The sequence below is a fragment of the Phyllostomus discolor genome, chromosome 6 (assembly GCF_004126475.2).
Source record: "Phyllostomus discolor isolate MPI-MPIP mPhyDis1 chromosome 6, mPhyDis1.pri.v3, whole genome shotgun sequence".
In the NCBI taxonomy this organism is placed as follows: Eukaryota; Metazoa; Chordata; class Mammalia; order Chiroptera; family Phyllostomidae; genus Phyllostomus; species Phyllostomus discolor.
Window position 1 is genome coordinate 171,308,090 of NC_040908.2, and position 12,719 is coordinate 171,320,808.

Consider the following 12,719-nt stretch of genomic DNA (forward strand, 5'->3'; position numbering starts at 1 on the left):
GGAGCAGAGATAGGCGGTCCTTGGTTTGAGTCCGGAGCGCACAACCAATGGAAGGCCGCGCTGGGCTGATGGACAGGCGCAGGGCGGCGCGTGCGCGAGCCCGGGCGAGTGTCCGCCGCCCGCGCTCGCGCCCGCTGCCCGCAGCCGGAGCCGCACCCGCCGCGGACGGAGCCCATGCACCCGGGGAGCCGCGCGCCCCGGCCCCCTCCCCCGCCCGCGCCGGCCCCGGGGGCAGTCGCACCAGTGAGCGGTGAGTGCGGTGGGCGGCGGCCGCAACGGGTGGGGGGCACTGGAGTCGGGACGGTGGGGCAGAGCAGCTCGAGGCGGGGAGTCCCCGTCCTCGCGGGGTGCGCGGGGGCGCAGGTGAGCCGCGGGCGGGGCGCTGCGGCTGGGGGCCGGGGTCTGCGGGCGGCGGGGGCCCTGGGTGTGCCTCGCCCTGGTCAGCTGCTCGCGTTCCGTGTGCCTGGCCCTGTCCTCCTTGGGGTCCCCAAGTGCCCTCAGGCGGTGTGTGGTGTCCCCTGCGCCGAGGCCCGCCGGTGGCCATGCTCTAGGCGGGGTCTCCCACCCTCCACAGTCAGTCCCCAGGACCCCTTCGGAGAGCTCGAGCGCAGCGGGCGACTCTGAGGTTTAGGAAGTCTTCTGTCCTCACCAGGGCACCCCTAGTTAAACGTCAGGAATTGGAGACACCCCAGCTGGGGCCTTGGCCTGGGGCCCTTTTTCTTTCCCACCTGTCTCCCTGCTCCCACACATCCCTGGTTCTTTTCCTGTTGGTCTACCTGTGCTTTCCGGAACCCTTGGCCCACTTGGTCTCCTCACCTGCCTTGTTTTCTCCAAAGTTCCCAAGGCAGGTGGACACCACAGGTCTCCCTTCATTTGAACCGTGTGGGTCTCCTCCCCAGAGCTATGCTGAATCCACGGTCAGGGGGCTGGGTTCTTTCTCTGCCCGTCACCCGGTGCCTGCAACAGCTCCTGGCTTGTAGTAGGTGCTCAGTAGTGCTTGTCAAGTGCACCCACATGCCCGGTGGGGCCTGGAACCGGTTGCCGGTTGACACTGGCCTGCCTGGGCACGTTGCTCTGTGCTCCACTGTGGCAGGACCTGTTCTTGGGGGGGGGGGGGCACTGGTAACCTCAGCCCCAGGCACCTCCAGTTCAGGCTTTCTGCCTACCCAGCAAGTTCTAATTTGGGTGCGTGGTAGGGAGGTACTCTCAGCTGTCAGCCCTGCCTCTCCGGGGGCCGGCTTCCTGTCTCTCACATGGTCACTTTGTGAGGCCACAGGCGGGTCCAGTGCCACCCCCCCCAGCTGCAGGAGCCGCAGGTGAGTGGTGGACCATCCTTCTGGCTCCTGTTACCTGGATGTTGGGGCCCAGAGCTCAACAGGTCTGCCCTGTGGGGCCTGGGCGCGGCTGATGGGGCTTCCTGTGCAGGCGGGACAGAGGACCACCACAGTGCCGGGTGCTGCAGCGCGTCCAGGAGCCATGACGGAGTATAAGCTCGTGGTGGTGGGTGCTGGGGGCGTGGGGAAGAGCGCCCTGACCATCCAGCTCATCCAGAACCACTTCGTGGACGAGTATGACCCCACCATCGAGGTGAGCAGGCCGGCCCCTCGCCCCAGCCCCGCATCCACAAGTGGGCCAGGCCTCTGCCTGCTGCATAGGAGGGTCCCCCCGGCACAGGGCCTGAGACGCCAGAGGCGCGGGCAGGGCTGGTGGTACCGACGCCCCGTCCTCGGAGGGCGCACCCCTGAGCAGTGTCCTCCCGCAGGACTCCTACCGGAAGCAGGTGGTCATCGACGGGGAGACGTGTCTGCTGGACATCCTGGACACGGCGGGCCAGGAGGAGTACAGCGCCATGCGGGACCAGTACATGCGCACCGGCGAGGGCTTCCTCTGCGTGTTTGCCATCAACAACACCAAGTCCTTCGAGGACATTCACCAGTACCGGTGAGCCGCCCGCCATGCTCGCTGTGCGCCTGGGTGCAGCCCTGCCTGCAGCCCGCTCACGCCTCCGTCCTTGCAGGGAGCAGATCAAGAGGGTGAAGGACTCGGATGACGTGCCCATGGTGCTGGTGGGGAACAAGTGTGACCTGGCCGCCCGCACGGTGGAGTCTCGGCAGGCACAGGACCTCGCCCGCAGCTACGGCATCCCCTACATCGAGACCTCGGCCAAGACGCGCCAGGTGAGCTGGCTCCCGCCCTCAGGTAGCCAGGGCCCCACCCCGCCCCGCCAGGGATCCTTGCTCACGGCCCCTCTCCCTTGACACAGGGCAGCCGCTCTGGCTCTGGCTCCAGCTCCGGGACCCTCTGGGACCCTCCGGGACCCCCGTGACCCAGCGGCCCCTCGCGCTGTAAGTCTCCCGGGACGGCAGGGCAGCCAGGGAGGCCAGGGCCGGGGTTTGGGCTGAAGGACCTCTAGGGGGAGGGGGAGGTCCCTGGACAGAGCTGTCTTGAGCCGGGCCAGAGCGGTGACCCTGGGGCCCCCGCCCCGCTGCCCCCAGCATGCTCCTGATCCCTTAGTGGGCTTCTGGGGACAAGGGCGGTAGCTTGGAAGGGAGCTGGACACAGGGCGGTCGACCTCCGAGCCAGCCCCGGGGCAGCGAGAGGAGCAAGGCAAGGCTCCTGGTGTGCGGGTGGGTGGGTGGGTATAGGGGCTCCTCCCCCGCTGGGCCCTCAGGCCAGGCCCCCTCTGAGCGGCCCCTCCTCCGCAGGGCGTGGAGGACGCCTTCTACACGCTGGTGCGCGAGATCCGGCAGCACAAGGTGCGCAAGCTGAGCCCTCCGGACGAGGGCGGCGCCGGCTGCATGAGCTGCAAGTGCCTGCTGTCCTGATGGCCGCGGCCGCCTGCACCGGCGTGGGCCCCCGAGGCGCCGGGCGCTAGGAGGACGGGAAGGAAGGCAGGAAGTGCCGCCGGAGCCCGGCCAGCACGGGGTCGGTCGATGGACAGAGTGACCGCGGACCTCCCAGGACACTGTGCACAGACTGGCGTGAACTGAGGCCGCCGGCACCCCCGCGTGCCTCTGCGTGCGGCCCCGTCCCGGCCCCCGGGGCGCGGGCTCGACTGCAGTAAATTATTGGATGGTCTTGACCCGGTGTGTGGCTGAGGCTGGGCAGCCGTGGTGGTGGTGTGTGGGACCCCAGCTTCCTCCGGCCAGCGGCCCCTCTGCCGCTCAGAGTGTCCAGTGCTGCAGGCACAGGCTGGTCATGCATTTCAGCGTTTTCACAAAAAGCCGTTGATCGACCTTGAACCAGCAAGGGGGGATCTGAGAGCAGGGTCTGGTCCTATCCCTTGGAAGGGGCCTCCTCAGTGAGCATGGAAACCCTCGGGGCTGTGGCCGGTGTCTGCCCCTCGGAGTCCCCGACTGCAGGGGGTTGCAGCTCTCCAGCGGCAGGACCAGACAGGGCAGAGGCCCTGCGCCGTCCAGGCCATGGGGGCTACTCGGGGCCCAAGTCCGGCCCACCCTGCTGCCCTCTTTGCGTGAGGGTGGGGCCGGCCGCCGGCCCCTTCCACCTCCCACGAGGGTGGCCCGTGGCTCCCCGACCTGCTGCAGGTTGCCGGCCCACATGGCCTCGTGGGGCACACTCAGGTGGCAGGTGGCCACACCCCTCCGTGGGAGGGCCCGCCCTGACCTGCACCAGGACCTGGGGCTGGCTGGGACCCCAGGGCGCTCAGCTCTCACTCAGGCTGGGGTCTGGCTCAGGGTGCCCCTGCTCTCCCAGGGCCCGAGTTCAGGCCCAGCCATCACTGGGAGGCAGATGTGCCGCTGGCTGGCAAGGGCCTTGGGGCGCCCGGGCTTTCGATCACCCAGCTGCAGACCCCCCCAGGTACCCAGTTTCCCTGCGGCAGGAACAGTGTGTTGGGCCCCAGGGCTCAGCCTTTGGGGGCTTGGGCGGGACCTGTCACTGGGGCCTGGGCAGTGGCCCAGGCAGGTGTTGAGGGGACCCAGCATTGTGGCTCTTCGAGGGGCTGCCCGTCCGAGTCTCTGGACTCACTGGGAGGGGCTGCTGTCGCTGTGGCCGCAGCCACACCCCAGAGCTGTCCCAGGTTGGGGGACAGGCAGACCAGACACAGCCTCAGGCCCCTGACAGAGGCCGCCTCATGCTGCCACTTTTCAGCCTTGGGGACAGTCTGGCTGGGCTGCTCATACTTGGAGACGAGCCAGGACGGGTCAGCCTCTATTCTCGGGGAGCATCTTGGGGCTGGGAGAGTCCTGGGTGCTGGGGCCACTTGCTCCAGGCCCAAGGGCACCATGGGAACTGGTCCTGTGGAAAAAAGCAGACAGCGGGAGCCTCTGTCCTGGGCCAGGCGGCTGTGCCAGGCATGCCCTGTGGAGTCGTCCTGGCTCCCTGTGTGGCTGTCCTGGCCTGACACTGAACCACGCTCCGGGCTGCTGGCCCCCAGGCTGCGCTGTGTCCACCCTGGTGCCTGGCCCCAGCATGATTTTCCAAACCTCAACAGGAGAGGGATGCACAGGGACCCGGGGCATCTCCCCACTGTTTATTGCTCCAAGAGGGTGAATCAGGAGGGGCCTGTGCTTGAACACCAGGAGTGGGGGAGGTCACACTTCAGAGCCAGGCCATTGAGACCTGAAGGTACCTGAGCCCAGTGTCCTCCAGGGCCCAGGACGGGACAGCAGGCAGCCCCGGTCTGCGCATGGGCACAGGGCTGGGGGTCCCCCGTGGGAGGACTCGGGCTCCCACCTGTCCCCCATGGCACCTTGAGCTGCTGCTGTGTTCTGGGGGGGTCTGCTTGTGCCCTGCAGGCCTGGGGCTGCACCACGGCGGGGAGGCCAGCCAATGAAGGGCCCTCCCCCTGCCCACCCCTCAGTGGAGGGTGCCCTGCTCACTCAGCTCTGCACGCAGGCCACTCCTGTGCACCCTGAGGACAGTGTGGCAGGGCCGTGAGCACATGCTTGTCCTGCAGGGTGCAGGTGCCCCACACCTTCAGGGTGAGGGAGAACGGGGTCGTGGGGACAGCAGGTGTGGGAGGGGCAGTTTGAGCAGGGGCCCCTGACCTTTAGTCCAGGCAGGCTCCCGGGGGGCTCAGGACTCCTCACTGGGCAGACTGGGCTGGTGGGGACACGGCTTCTGGACAAGGGTGCTCCCGCCATAGCCACTTGGTTCTAAGGGCCAGGTCAGCCCGACCAGTAACCTTGGCAGGGGGTTGGCAGAGCCTGCCCTGTGCTCAGGAGAATGTGCCCCAAGGGAGCCCAACTCTGGCTGCACACTGGGCCCAGGCCTTCCCCCTGGGGCCACCGTCCCCAGGGGCTCTCCTCGAGGGCTCTGGGCCTCCCTAGGGTGGGTCTGGCCCAGAGCCTCAGCCTGGGCTTTGTTGGGGTGGGCTGGCCCCCGGAGCAGGGCGTGGGGGGCCTGGGGGTGGGTCTCCCTGGGCAGCCCGACCCCCTTAGTGAAGTCCTAGAGGAACTGGCTGGTGGCCGGTCACCTGTCACTGGTCCTGGTGGAGAGCAGAGGGTGCTCAGGGCCTGCCTCCCGGCCAAAGCCTTCCCAGTGTGAGCCCAGGGCCCCGGGACAGCCCCTGGGGCGGGCGTCCAGGCGCCTCTCCGCCTCCGGCAGTGCTTTCCCACCGCACGGTCCCCATGGGCCTGGAGCCCCCGGTGTCTGGAACCTCGGGCTGAAGAAGCCCCAGCAGACCCCCAACAAACCAGAGCCTGCTCCTGGCTGCAGCCCCACTGTGTGCCCCCGACCCCGAGGCCTGGGGGGCACGCTCTTCTCGGAGAGCAGGACTGGGGGACCAGGGGCAGAGGCCCCTCACAGGCCCAGGCAGCTGCCCCAGCCTCAGCTACCCCCTTCCCCAACGGCGGCCACAGAGCGGGTGTGGACGGCCCAGATCTGAGGGACAGGGTGTGCGGGTGTCTCCTGGGCTCAGCAGTCAGGCTGGGGCCCACAGGAGGGGCACGCTGCCAGCTGGGCCTCGTCTGGCCACGGGCCTGAGAGCCACTGGGCCAGGGCCAGGCCAGAGGTGAAGGGGCCGAGGGTGTAGGAGCGTGTGGACGGGCCGGAGCCCGGGGGCAGTGGCCACAGGAGACCGGGGGCAGTGTTGGGAGGCAGCACCCTTCGCTGATGGGACACGGGCGGGTGGGGCTCCCCACCTGCCCCACTGCTGGGGGGACTCCTCGGGGAGGCCCTCCTTGGCCCGTGTGGCCACCTGGTGTGTGTGCACCGTGCCTCCTGCTGGCCATCAGCTGGGCTGCACAGAAGGCGCCCTCCTGGCTCAGGAAAGTCCGCCCGACGCCCGTGCCTGGCTCCCGCCTGGAGACGTGGTGCAAGGACCCCCCACCCCGTGCCCCTACGACATGGGACCCAGCCTCCCGGAGCTCCTGGACAGCCTCCCGGGCTGCCCTGCTCCTGGCCCGCAGCCCTGAGCCCTGCAGGCCTGGTGCTGGGAGCACTCTGGAGGCACAGGCTCCTGGAGGGGGAGGGCGTTCAGGTCAGTGGGGACTGTCGTCCCTGCCAGTTTCTGACTAGCACTGGGGGCTCAGGTCCCCGCCAGCAGCCACGTGCACCCGTGCCAATGGGGGCCCGCCCGAGTGCCGACTAGCTGTCCCGGGCACTCACAGGGGCTCTGTGCCCAGAGGCAGGTACGCACGGTGCTGTGGGTGGCGCAGGCCAGCGGCGTGAGGAGTGGGGCTTGCTGCCCGGTGAGGGGACAGCGGGTGTGGGTGTCATTTGTCTGACAAACCCTGAGGACAAGACAGGACACGGGTGGCTCAATGACATCTAGTCCCCATGCACCCTTAATGCAGAGCAGGACACAGAGGACCCGGGGGCCGTCCCTCAGGCTATTTCTGAGACGTTCTCGTCTTCGCTCTCCGCCCCGGGCACCTGCGCCCCTCTGCTCCCAGGGGGTGCTGCTGGGACTGCCTGTCTGTCTGGGAAGAGAAAGCAGGGCGCCCCGACCCGCCAGCCCCGGTAACTGCAGGGAGCGCTCTGCATGCGTTTCTGAGCTTCAGGTCGACCTCACGATGAAGCCGGCACCAGTGACGTCCTCGGGGCGCCGCGGGGTCTGACACTCAGAGAGGAACGTGTGCACGCAGTGAAATGCCGACGGCTCAGGCGTGCGGCTGCAACAGTTTTTATTTTCCGTGCTCTGCACACGCTCAAGTTTGGCCTCTGGGTTTTCGACAGGGGGAGCTGCCAGTGCCCCTGCGCCCCGAAGCGCCCCACGGGGGCCAGGCTGTCCCCAGGCCGTCAGCCCCTGGTGACCCCTGCTTCTCTGCCCCACCCCCACACCCCCTCGGCCTGCCTTTCCCCGAAATGTCCTCTCAGTGAGTCACGGAGGTTCTGGCCTCTTTCCCTGAGCAAAGTCCATCTCGGCTCATCCTGCGTTGAGTGGGTCCACAGATGATTCTTTTTCGTCATCGATTTTCGGGTCACCACAGTCCACCTCTCCCTGCTGAGGTCCACCTTCAAAGCCACCTGGCTGCTCCCGGCTTTCAGCAATCACAAGCAGTGCATGTCCCACGCAGGTTGCATGGGCGCACCTGTTCAGCTCGGTGTGAGCCCGTTGGGTTGCACAGCGAGAAGCTGCCAAGCTGCCCCAGCAGCGGATGCGCCGTCTGAGGCCCCCCTGTGGTGAGCGGCCGCCCCTGCCTGTGGCCCTGTGCCCTCCCCGCCCGGTGGGTGTGGAGCAGCATCCCGTGTGAACACCGAGCATTTTCCTGGGTCTGCTGGGTGCACGCTGACACACTATGCCACAGGGACCCAAGTGTGCTTCGTCTTTGTCGGGTGTCTTCAGATCGTGGGCCTGTTTTTTAAAAGACTTTATTTATTAGCCCTGGCTGGCGTGGCTCAGTGGATTGAGCTCGGGCTGCGAACCAAAGGGTCGCAGGTTCGATTCCTAGTTGGGGTACATGCCTGGGTTGCAGGCCAGGGCCCCCAGCAACCACACATGGATGTCTCTCTCTCTCTCTCTTTCTCCCTCCTTTCCCTCTCTAAAAATAAATAAATAAAATCTTTTTTAAAATCTTAAAAATTTTTTTCTCAAAAAAAGACTTTATTTATTCTAGAAGGAGGAGAAGGGAGGGAGAAAGAAGGGGCAGAAACACTGATGTGGGAGAAACATCGACCAGTTACCTCTTGTACCCACCCGACCAGGGACCAAACCCACACCCAGGTCTGCACACTGACCAGGAATCGAACCCACGACCTTCCGCTTTGCAGGACAATGCCCAACCCACTGGGCTACACCGGTCAGGGCAAACAGGTAGGTTTCCTGGACAGAAGCGGGTTGGCCCAAGGCTACAGGGTTTGCCAGCTGGCCCTTGTGCCCACGTGTGCAGACAGGCACGGCTCGGTGGACGGCAGGTGCACCAGGCTGGTCCTCAGGCCCGGGCTCCTGGGAGCGCTCGACCCGCAGACGGCAGCCGCGAGGGAACGGGTCTGGGTGGGGGCTCAGGGCTCCGAGGGCTCGCTGCAATGTCCACGGCACACATGCAGCCGTCGGGGATGGGCGCTACCACGGGGGAGGGGGGCGGTGCTGGAGGACAGAGACCTCCCTGTATTATTTCTTACAGCTTCATGGGAACCTACAGTTTTCTCAAAAAGTGGGGCCGGCCCTCGAGGTGGGGCCAGTCAGCAGGCTGCACAGGCGTCGATGGGAGGGGGTGAGGAGGGGGAAGGAAGGCACAGGAGTCGAAGGGCCCCTACTGGGTGGGCTTTCTGTGGGCTCAGCTGCACCTCAGGGGTCTGGTCAGTGGGGGTGGGGAACAAGAGGCCGGGCAGAGCCCCCAGCTCCTCTCTACACCCTGCCCACCGCCACACCGCTGCATCCCCTTCCAGCTCAGACCCTCAGAGCAGGGGTCTGTTTAGCCAGTCCACTGTCTTCCCCCAAACCCGCCCCATTTGCCTGGCAGCCCCCCCCACCAGCAGGCTCTGGTCACTGTCCAGGCTCCCTTCTCCTCAGCCCCCCTCCCCTCCCACAGAGTGCTGCTGACACCAGCTGGGGCTGGCCGTGCCTGGCTCTGCCCCCATGGCCCCGCCTTCCCATCCCAGTGCCCAGCTGGGGAGCCGTCGTGACCTCCTTGTGGCTCCCAGAAGCCCCCCCACCTCTGTGGCAGCCTCCCTGCACCTGTGACCAGAGGGGTCTGGCTGTGCACGCGGCACCCAACACGGGGGGCCGGGGAGCTCCGAGCAGACCCGACTGCAGCCCCAAAAGGAAACGGGTGCGATGTCTCTCGTGCAGTGGTGTCACTAACTGCTCCAGCAAGTCCTGTTCCTGAGCAGGAAATTAACTCCCCTCTCTGGTCTCCTCCCCAAGAGGGTGAGGCAGGGGCAGACCTCAGCCTGTGGCCCAGTCCGCTCCGAGCTGCTAAGGCCACAGTGGTAACTCCCACGTGCCAGGACACTGTGGGTCACCTCAGCTTTTCAGAAATACCTACTGCCCAGCCGGCCGAGGGCTTCGAGTGCCAACCCCAGTGCAGGCTGCACTCCCACGTCTTGAAAAGAGGGAGGTGGCCCATTCATTCCCTGAGAACCAAAAGGCTGAGCCCAGCATTAAGACAACCCCCAGGCCCAGCAGGCGCTACCAAGACCGGGAGGGGTGCATGATAACAGAGGAACGAACCCGTGTCTCCCATGCTCACAGCAGCCAGCCTACGCACCCAGGAGGCCCGCCCCCCGCATGGGAGCACCAACGGATGGACAGCAAGTGTGGGCGCCACGAGACAGGGAGTGCCGTGGTCGGGGTGCGGACAGAAATGACTGCGAACCTGCAATTCTAGGCCCAGCGGAAGCGTCCCTCAAACACAGGGGGCACACACAGGCGTTTTCCGAGAAGCGACAACGGGCGGGATCCCTGACAGTGAACCCACACCAAGCGCAGCCTCGTCTCTCCCGGGTTCGTCTGCTGTGCTCAGGCCTGGACCCTCGGCACCTGCGACGCCGCGGGGCCCAGTCGGCAACATTCGCCGACAACAAAGTCGGGGCAGTGCGACGTTACCCGTAGGTCACAGACGCCGCCTTGGATGACGTCGACGCTTTCTTTCGTGTCTGTCTGCACACCAGCCTACGAACGTCCGTGTGTCCCCCGCCCCACGGCGCGGTCCGAGGGCTCGGCAGGGGCTGTCGCGCAGAATTTTCAGACCCAGACTCAGACTCCGCTCCAAGTCACCGAGCCCAGCCTGTGTCCGCCACGCTCACGTCCCGACCCCGCCCGAGAGGCGAGCTCCAGGCTGCGTCCTCTCCTCGTGGGATGTCCGAGGCCCGCCCACGCACGCGCGGGGACCCTCTATCGGCCCCAGGTCACAGCCTGGTCCTGTGCTTGGCGGCGAGAGCCGGCCCCGAGAGAGACCCAGCCCGCCCACAGTCCCGCCCACCAGCCCCGCCCCTCATCTTTGCCACGCCCATCGCAGACAACCCCCCCCCCCCAGCGCCCCGCCCCGCCCCGCCCCCAGGCCCCGGCTGCACCTCCAGACCACGCCCCCACCGCGGGGCTGGACGCCGACCCGCCCCCCGCCCCCCGCCCCCCTAGGCCCTCCCTTCCCCCTGTAGACAGCGCGCCGCTCCTTCCTGGCGACAGGCTGGGAACAGTCCGCTGTCGTCCGTAGGCCAGTCATTCCCGCCGTCTGACAACCCGCGGGCCGCTCAGACGGCCGGCCCGGGGTCACCCCTTACCGGCGCCGGCCTTGGTCCGGCCGCCTGCGGACGCACTCCGGGCACTACTACTGCGGTCACGCTGCTCGGGGGACGCGCGCGCGCGCGCGCGCGGGGCGGGGCGGGGCGGGGCGGGAGGACGTCAGCGCGCCTTTTCGCCTTCCCAGCTCCCGGTGCGTCCCTGCGCGTGCGCGTCGGCCCCCCTTTCGAGACGCGGGGAGTCGGGACGCGGCGGCGCTGCGCCTGCGCAGTCCACGTTTCGGTGGATAGGCCCTAGCGCGGTCGCGGGGTCCGCGGGCTAGAGCCACTGGCTCGCTGGCTCCCTGCCAGCCGGACAAGCTAGGGCGGGCTTCGCCAGATTTTCTCCCCCAAATGGAGTAATCCTCGACCTTATTCCCAAAGGAGCCGGCCCCAGGCAGGACAGCCTTGGCAGAGGACTCCCCGGGTCGACCCACAGGGCAGTGGGCCTTGAGCGTTGCCATGTGCCCGCCCCGCCACTCTGCCCTGTTAGGTCGCCCGAGAACCTGGGGGGCGCTGGGTCGGCGACTCAGGTTGGGGAGAGAAGCCGTAACGGCGACAGCACCTCGGGGGGCTTCGATCCAGGGGTGTCACACGGACTGGAGAGATGTAAACACTGGGCCCCCACTTTGCAGAATTGGGCGGGCTCCAGCCAAGGTGCCCACGCAGGTGTGGAGACACGCGGGCGCGGGGAGAGCTGGTGGACTTCTGCAGCTTCCCAGGACGGCAGTTCAGCAGTGTCTTGGAAGGACCTTAGAACCAGGCAGGTCCCCCTCTAGGATGGCGTCCAGGTAAGAACTGTCCAAACCTGGAAGAATTTTTATGAGTGTATTAGAGCCAAACTGGCGAGTGCCTGGGAGTGAAATCTCAGTGGATTAAGCAAACGCTCTGGAGAATGGCAGTTTTGCAGTTTATGTTGCGGATTAGAAAAAAAGGGAGGAGGCATAAGGGGCGCTGGTCCCTGGGAGATGGGCGCCCCGGGCCCTTCACCTTCCTGCCTCTGTCTGGTTTCCTGCAAGAGCACACGCTGCTGGAGGCACGGAGTCATGTTCAAGTCGGCCACAGTGCCCGCCAGGGCCCCAGGAGTGCCCCTCTGCCTCTCTCCCGCCCTCCGGCTGCAGTGGCCTCTGCCCGAAACCCAGCGCCGCCCTCGTGGTCCTGCTCCCCTGTCTTCACTTGACACTCGTTGAGTTGACAAGTGTCAACTGCTCCTGCTCCGGGGAAGCTTATGGGCGTCTGGGCCTTGGCGGTCCGCCCCTGCAGAGCCCTGGGCTTCCCAGGACTCCTGTCCCCACTCTCGTGGCCCCGGCCCCCTTGCTACACAACCGAAGACTGGCCCAGCCAAACACTCTCACATCGAGTAACATCTCACTTGATCCCCACGAAGAGCCAACCACCCAGGCAGCCCGGCGGTTCTCGTCCCCCATGCGCACTGTGCCGCCCCCTGGCGGCCGCAGACGTGAGGCCGGGCCTGCGGGGAGCATCCCCTACCTGGTGAGCCCGATTTCCCGGCCGCCCCCCCGCCCCCCGACCCGGGCGCTGTTGACCCCGGGACCTACCTGGGCCCGTCCGCTCTGCCCCTGGATTCCTTTGCTCTGGCAGCACTTCCCCCGGGCACGTTCCACCATCTGAATACTGTTTGTTTACTTCTAAATTCCCTTCCCCGTCCGGGCCTGGGCTCCGTGGGCGCTGGCTCAGACCTTGGCCCGGCTCTGCGAACCAATGTGGCCCGGTAACAGTGGCCGGCCCACGGTCGGTGTTCGATACCTGGTTGGGTTGATGACGGCCTGAGCGGTACAGCACACGGAGTACCTCTGCTCCCGCAAGTGTGCGAGTCAGCAGGGGCACCGCGGACGGGAGGCGGTCGCTCGCTGCGGCTGTGGCGCCCACGGGCGTGCCCTGCGCGGCCGCGCGCCCCTCGGAGGTCTCCACACGTGCTCAAAAAGCCCAAGTGGTGCACCCCCGAGGGCCGTTCCCTGTCAGGAATGGTGTTTCTAGCTGTTGGAACGTGCGTGTGTTATGCAACCATTTTGAACAGTTTATTCAACCATCGGCAGGAAGTTATTCAACCATTTTCCTGCCCATGGACGTTTAGA

At 66.7% G+C, this 12,719-nt stretch overlaps 2 protein-coding genes across 4 annotated transcripts in view; both read left to right on the plus strand.

The window, feature by feature from the left end:
• The first annotated feature begins 110 nt into the window (after window positions 1–110).
• HRAS (HRas proto-oncogene, GTPase) lies at window positions 111–3,082 on the plus strand. 2 transcript variants are annotated; one of them, XM_028515729.2, is made up of 6 exons: window positions 111–250; window positions 1,426–1,587; window positions 1,763–1,941; window positions 2,018–2,177; window positions 2,264–2,345; window positions 2,706–2,836. In XM_028515729.2, exons 2-5 carry the CDS (start codon window positions 1,477–1,479, stop codon window positions 2,324–2,326), a joined length of 513 nt encoding a protein of 170 aa, XP_028371530.1. In that variant the 5' UTR covers window positions 111–250; window positions 1,426–1,476; the 3' UTR covers window positions 2,327–2,345; window positions 2,706–2,836. The 2 variants fall into 2 exon arrangements, with proteins under 2 accessions (XP_028371530.1, XP_035885815.1); XM_036029922.1 differs by lacking the exon at window positions 2,264–2,345 and having other exon boundaries at window positions 2,706–3,082.
• A 7,777-nt stretch (window positions 3,083–10,859) lies between these two features.
• The window catches only part of RNH1 (ribonuclease/angiogenin inhibitor 1), a 31,014-nt gene continuing 29,154 nt past the window's right edge, over window positions 10,860–12,719 (plus strand). Inside the window, exon 1 of one of the 2 annotated variants that reach the window (XM_028515934.2) lies at window positions 10,860–11,414. In XM_028515934.2, coding sequence (XP_028371735.1) covers window positions 11,086–11,414 — 329 coding nt within the window. In that variant the 5' untranslated portion in view covers window positions 10,860–11,085. The remainder of the gene's footprint in view (window positions 11,415–12,719) is intronic. The other variant, XM_036029923.1, reaches the window with a different exon arrangement.